The following is a 7,550-nucleotide window of genomic DNA, read 5'->3' on the forward strand; positions in this document are numbered from 1 at the left end:
CTTTCATTTTCATTTTCATTATCATGTTCCTCATCACTTCCATCATCACAAATTTATACCTTAGTGGCCTTAGCCATGAAGCATGATGGAGTGTCAAAGAGAGAAGGCTTCTCATTGATAACAATGCTTGCAAGTGTCTTCTTCTTGGTGGTTTTGTCATCATCACTATCATCATCATCACTTGAGGAAGCATCACTATCCTAAGTGACCACATATGAACCACCCTTCTTCTTCTTGAAGGTCATCTTGTCCTTCTTCTCTTTCTTTTCCTTCTTGTTCTTCTTCTTGTCATCATCATTGTCGCTATTGTATGGACATTGAGCAACGAGATGATCTTTACTTCTACATTTGAAGCACCTTCTTGACTCTTCCTTGTTCTTGGATGAAGATTTCTTTCTTCTTGCACGGTACCCTTTCTTCATCATGAATTTGCCAAATTTCTTGACAAAGAGAGCCATCTTCTCATCATCATCATCATCATCATCATTCCATGAACCATCATCTTCACTTGATATTTCTTGCTTTACCTTGCCCTTGGATGATATGGCCTTGAATGCCACACTCTTCTTTTTCTCATCTTTCTTCTTATATTTCTTCTCCTTCTTTTCTTCCTTCTCCTCATCATCTCTATATGTATCATCGATCATTATATCTCCCAACACTTGATTTGGTGTCATGGTGTCCAAACCACTTCTTATTAGGATAGTGACCAATGTGCCAAATCTTGAAGGTAAGCATCTTAAGAACTTGTGGGAGAAGTCCTTGTCCTTCACCTTTTCTCCAAGTGCTTTGAGATCATTGATAAGCACTTGAAGCCTATGGAACATCTCTGGCACACTCTCATCCTCCTTCATCTTGAAGCTTGCAAACTTCTCTTTAAGAATGTATGCCTTTGCACCCTTCACGGCTTGAGTGCTTTCAAATGATTCTTCTAACTTCTTCCAAGCCTCATGAGCCATCTCAATATTCTTGATTTGCTCAAATGTTCTCTCATCAATTGCATCATGAATGGCACTTAGAGCAATGTCATTGTTTTGGAGAAGCACTTCTTCGGCCATGGTGGGATTCTCTAGATCACCAATCTCAATTTTGGTTTCTATCACCTTCCACACTTTTCTATTGATTGACTTGATATGTGTGGTCATCTTTGATTTCCAATACGGATCATTTGTGCCATTAAATTGGGGTGGCTTCTTGGTGTTGTTGATTTGAGCCATTTTTACACCGAAGGTTGTTAAGCCTCAAATCATGGTGACCTCAGCTCTAATACCACTTGAAAGGTCCGAATGGCTAGAGGAGGGGTGAATAGCCTATTAAAAAATTCTACAACAACACTTAACAAATCGGTTAGACAATTATGAGGCGAAGCAAGTGTTGCGCTAGCCTACTAAAAAGCAAGCCACCTACCACAATTCTAGTTTATATAGTTTCTATCCACACAATAGCTATGACACTACACTAAGTTAGTGTGCTCTCAAAAGCTAACTAAAGAGCCACACTAACCAAACTAACAAACTCTCACAACTAGCTACACTAAAGAGCTTGACAACTAGTTTATTGTAATGTAAAGAGAGTGAACAAGAAGGTTATACCACCGTGCTGAGGAAGGAGCCAATCAATCATAAGAATGAATAACAATGAAGACCAATCACCTCGGAATCAAATGATGACACAATGATTTTTTACCAAGGTTCACTTGCTTGCCGGCAAGCTAGTCCTCATTGTGGCGATTCACTCACTTGGAGGTTCATGTGCTAATTAGCATCACACGTCAAACCCTCAATAGGGTGCCGCACAACCAACACAAGATGATGATCACACAAGCCATGAGCAATCCACTAGAGTACCTTTTGGCTCTCCACTGGGGAAAGGTCAAGAACCCCTCACAATCACCACAATCGGAGCCGGAGACAACCACCAACCTCCGCTCGACGATCCTCGCTGCTCTACGCTGTCTAGGTGGCGGCAACCATCAAGAGTAACAAGCGAATCCCGCAGCAAAACATGAACACCAAGTACCTCTAGATGCAAACACTCAAGCAATGCACTTGGATTCTCTTCCAATCTCACAAAGATGTTGAATCTATGATGGAGATGAGTGAGAGGGCTTTGGCTAAGCTCACAAGGTTGCTATGTTAATGCAAATGGCTAAGAGAGTGAGCTTGAGCTAGCCATGGGGCTTAAATAGAAGCCCTCATGAAATAGAGCTGTTGTACCCCTTCACTGGGCACAACACGGGGTGACCGGATGCTCTGGTCATATCGATCGGACGTAGGACCCCAGCATCCGGTCGTGCGATGCATGCCACGTGTCCCCTCTCTTCAAATGACCAGACGTGCTGCTGCGAAGTGACCGGACGCTAGACCTCAGCGTCCGGTCGTTTCTAGTAAGCATCCAGAAACAATTTTTCACGATCGGACGCGTCCGGTCATCCTTGACCGGACTGACCCAGCGTCCGGTCAGTCACCTTCTTCACTGCGTGTTGCCACGTCAACAGGACCGGACGCACCTCATCAGCGTTCGGTCACTTTGTGACCCAGCATCCGGTCAATGACCGACGCCAGCATCTGGTCGATGACCGACGCCAGCATCTTTACTTCTTTCATTGACCGGACACGGGACCTCAACGTCCGGTCACTGCGTGACCAGCGTGACTAACTCCTTTTTAACTCTATCTTCTTCACTCTTGCTCAAATGTGTCAACCACCAAGTGTATCACCTTGTGCACATGTGTTAGCATATTTTCACAAACACTTTCAAGGGTGTTAGCACTCCACTAGATCCTAAATGCATATGCAATGAGTTAGAGCATCTAGTGGCACTTTGATAACCGCATTTCGATACGAGTTTCACCCCTCTTAATAGTACGGCCATCGACCCTAAATGTGATCACACTTACCAAGTGTCTCGATCACCAAAATAAAATGACTTCTACCATTTATACCTTTGTCTTGAGCCTTTTGTTTTTCTCTTTCTTCTTTTCAAGTCCAAGCACTTGATCATCACCATGGCATCGTCAACATCATGTCATGATCTTCATTTGCATCACCACTTAGAATATGCTACCTATTTCATGATCACTTGATGAACTAGGTTAGCACTTAGGGTTTCATCAATTCACCAAAAACCAAACTAGAGCTTTCATAATGACAAAAATTAAGGTGTGTTTAGATTGTGCTCATGAGTTTTTTTAGAAACAGATTGTGCCCGTGAGTACCCTGCTAGTGGCGTTGGCCGGCCAAAATTAAGCTCTATTTTTTTAGGAGAATTAAGCTCTGCTTTTGGCCGCCCGTATTTGGCCTTGCATGGGCCTGGTTTATGTGTCTTCCACATGCAGTTAGGCAGGAGCTTATATCCACTATATTTAGGAAAGAAAAGCAATTTGACTAATATTTATGACTAGCAAATGTGCCCGTGCATCGCGACGGGAGAAAAAGGAGTGTTAAACATTAATGAAAACGAGGACATAAATGCTATGGCTCCGTTTGGAACAGCTCTAGCTCCGAGATCTATACTGGATCCATAATTTGTAGGCTACTAAAGTGATTTAAAATATTTTTATTGAATCTAAAACATAAATAAAAAAAAGTCATGTAACTACACTTAGCATGTTTGCAGCTCTACATCTAGGATTACCTAGAGCTCTGCAGAGGAGGGCATATATATCTATTTATGTTTTACTATATCTAGAAAATTTAAATGCTATAATTTATTTTATGATGACCATGACATCATAATATAAGTTAATATTGACAACAATATGACAACGTCTTACTAAGTTTCTATTGAATTAGAATACAATCTTGATATATTTTTCCCATTGTAAGAGACTTGTATTACTTTAAATATATATAGTTTTACTATTTATATGTTGATAGAGTTAAATATCGAGTTACGTGATTTTCATTGATTGATCCATTAAAATATGCAATTCTAATATCTGATTCTAGTCATCACAATGGCGAGGTGTTGATCGGTGTCTTGTCAAGGATTTGTCTACCTGTTGATGATTACGATGAAGACCTCTCCTGACTTTTGACATGGCAGATCTTGCTGAGGATTGCACCGGTATATGTATAAAACTTGGAGATGTATTTATTTAGGTTAGATTAGATAACAGACTACTCAAACTTTTAGTTTATATAGGTGGTGTTTGGATCACTAGTTCAAGGACTAAAGTTTAGCCTTTAAAGTTTAGCTCCAAAACTTTAGTTCTGTTGGGCTGTTTAGATTTATGGGGTAAACTTTAGTCCTCTAATCTACTATGACTGATTTACCCTCATTTAATTATCCGAACAGGGTGATCATAGAAGGGCTAAGAATTTAAATGAGCTCTTTTACAGTGGTCGGTACAGGCACTAACATGTATTTTTTATATCTAATAAAGTCTATGATTTATTTTAACCTTCCGATAGGTGTAAAATGTATTGGGCTAATTAACTTTATTTTAACTAAGGGTAATAAGGTAATTGTTGCTAGTAGCCCGGGATACCCCTTCGATGTGTAATTCTAAAGTATTTCTGGATTTATTGTACTAAGAGAAAACGGCCGTATATTGTGCAGTCATGACGTAAGCTAGGAACGCTCAGAGCAAGGTAAACCATACCACAATCTAATAAAATGATGTTCCAATTATATTAGTGATGAGATTTTCATTAGTAATTGATCATAAATATACTAAAAGATGAAATACCTTCTCCTTCATGTGATTGTTATTCACCAGTAGCTTTTGGTTATGCAATTGGAGCATCAATATGTTCCTCTTGTGCAGCTGCAGCAGTAGCTGCAAAGTTTCCTCTTGTGCAAGAGTAGTCGCAGCTGCACAAGCCCACAACTATTAACGAAGAATATTGTATTTGAATCATTGAATTATAATGAAAATTGCTTGAGTACAGAAGAATAAGATGACCTACCTTTCTGCGAGTCGGCATCCATGGTCAAGCCGTGGTATCAGCGCCGCGGCAGCCACGGCCTGGCCAGCGAGGCCGCGAGCCAGCGATGGAGACGGGGAGGCGAACTCGCCAACTCGGGCAGTCGCCGCCGATCAGCAGTGGCCACGCACTCGCGTTCGCACAGCCAAGCGGAAACCGAAAGACGTAGAGTCGGAACTCGTTACAGCTTGAAAAACGATTATCTTCTCTACCATTACAACTACAAGGCCTAGATTTGGCCCAAAGCCCAAAAGACGGTTCGCACTGGCCTAGCTCTTCGAGAGTTCGGTCGTCGTCTACCTCGGCCAAAACAGAAACACAGAACCATCCATGGCAGCCGGCCATCGCACAGGAAGAGCTGTGGTCCCGAAGGGGGGGAACGCCTCTGCACCTGCGCCGTGTCGACGATGGGCGATGTGGATCCCGTCTGCACGCATGGCGTCTAGGGAGCGGAGCTGGACTGCGCGCACGACGATGGGATCACCAGTGTTGCATCTATCGACGCCCGAAAGAACGGCAAGAAACGGACGTGAAAAAGGAGACTGAAGTCGAACGATCGGAAGGAAAGACGAATGGACGGAAAGTAGGACACGTAAAATTATATAGTGCGTGAAAAAGAAAAAAAATCTATGAAAAGAAAAAAGATACGGACATGAAAAAAAATATAAACCGTAACCGAGTCGATCTCTTAGTTGATGAAATTTTACCTCTTTATTATTATTAAATATTAAAAAAGGGATAGATAGATAAGACATACTAGTACGGATGGAGTAGCAATCGGTTATCGCGAATTGCAATATATTGGGGACGTAAATCAGATCGAATAAGAAACTATGGTTATAATTACACGATTCTTAGCTAAGAGGAGACTAGGACCGGAACAATTTACATCTACCTAGCACTAAGCAAATGGTCTGAGGAACCCGCGGTGGCGGTAGAGTTGTATGGCGCCAGATGCGCGAACGGATTGCGCGGCGCGGCGATCTGTTCCTCCCCTTCCAGCATCCTCACGACGCTGCCCATGGACGGCCTGTCCTCAGGCCGGTACTGCACGCACCACAGCGCCACCTTGCACACTCTCTCCGCCGCCTCCCTATCTTTCTTGTCCCCTGTGGCCGCGGCGCGCGCCACCAAGGCGTCCGTGTCCCCCGCCTCGAACCGGTGCCACACCCACCGTGGGTACCATTCCTGGCTCTCGCGGGCGTGCAGCCCGAGCTCCAGGTTGCGGCGCCTCCCCAGCGTCTCGAACAGCAGCATCCCGTAGCTGTAGACGTCGCACTTGTGCGTCACCGGCAGCGGCATCCACAGCTCGGGCGCCGCGTACCCGGGCGTGCCCCGCGCGCCGGTGATGGTCAGGTGCGTGTCCTCCCTGTCGCACAGCCTGGCCAGCCCGAAGTCGGACACCTTGGGCGCCAGGCCGGCGCCCAGGAGCACGTTCTCCGGCTTGATGTCGTAGTGGATGATCCGCTGCGCGCACTCCTCGTGCAGGTACCGCAGCGCCTTGGCCGTGCCGACGGCGATCTCGTAGAGCTTGCCGTAGCCGACCGTCTTCTCCGGCGGCGGGTCGAACAGGTACCCGTCCAGCGAGCCGTTCTCCGTGTACTCGTACACGAGCGCCTTCACCGTGGCGTCGAAGCAGAAGCCGTAGAGGCGGACGAGGTTGATGTGGTAGGTCCGGCCGATGGTGCCGACCTCCGCCATGAACTGCTCCTCGGCGCGCTTCCCCAGCGTGCTGTTGAGCACCTTCACGGCCACCGCCGCGCCGTTCGGGAACCGGCCCTTGTACACCACGCCGAAGCCGCCGGACCCGACCCTGTGGGCGTAGTTCCGGGTGAAGGCGCGCAGCTGCTGCGAGCTGAACCGCACCGGCCGCTCCTTCAGGATGTCCTCGAAGAAGCAGCTCATGCTCCCCATCTCCACGTCGTCGCCGGAGTCGTCCGTGCTGCCGCGCTCGCCGTCGCGGGTCATGGACGCCTCGGCCTCGCGGTCGCGGCTGCCTCCGCCTCGTTGCAGATCCGTCTTCACGCATAATTTGGCGCACTTGTATATCGCAATTATGGTGACGACCCCCACTACGCCAGTCGTGATGATCCCAACTGCAAAGCCGGCAAGGATTAGGGACGACGTGATGCATGGAGCCATGGAGGCGAAGCTAATACATGGTGATTACCGATTGCTATGGTAAGAATAATGCCACCGTCGAGCGCCATCTTGATCAGAAACAACTTTGATGCAGGGGAGGATTGGAGCTGAGCTGTTGAAGGAAGGCGGAGAGTAGGTTTGTTCCACCAACTAATTAATCGTGTGCTTCAAATAGCTGAGCGTCATCTGCCTGTTCGCTGGTTGGTTTTTACGTTGATAAGCCTAACTAATTTGTTGTGAGAAAAAAAAATACTATTGGCCTGCTCCGTTGTCAACAGTACATGCTAAGCGTGACGCGCGTACCTTGATAGCGTGTAACGAATTATTCAAGTGATGCCCTGACAATCTTGGCATGATAAAGTTAAGAATTCGCGTTTTTTAATGAAACGGACAGTTTCATGCTTTGCGAACTAGTACTATATACAAATACAATAGCATGCATTGTTTGGTCTTCTCTCCTTGCCGTAGACATTTGCT

General features: G+C 45.8%; 1 protein-coding gene across 1 annotated transcript; it reads right to left on the bottom strand.

Moving 5' to 3' along the window:
• Positions 1 to 5,705: 5,705 nt before the first annotated feature.
• LOC136493941 (LEAF RUST 10 DISEASE-RESISTANCE LOCUS RECEPTOR-LIKE PROTEIN KINASE-like 2.2) lies at positions 5,706 to 7,246 on the bottom strand. The gene has a single exon (XM_066490071.1). It carries the CDS (start codon positions 7,071 to 7,073, stop codon positions 5,823 to 5,825), a length of 1,251 nt encoding a protein of 416 aa, XP_066346168.1. The 5' UTR covers positions 7,074 to 7,246; the 3' UTR covers positions 5,706 to 5,822.
• Positions 7,247 to 7,550: the final 304 nt, after the last annotated feature.

Source organism: Miscanthus floridulus, chromosome 11 (assembly GCF_019320115.1).
Source record: "Miscanthus floridulus cultivar M001 chromosome 11, ASM1932011v1, whole genome shotgun sequence".
NCBI lineage: Eukaryota > Viridiplantae > Streptophyta > Magnoliopsida > Poales > Poaceae > Miscanthus > Miscanthus floridulus.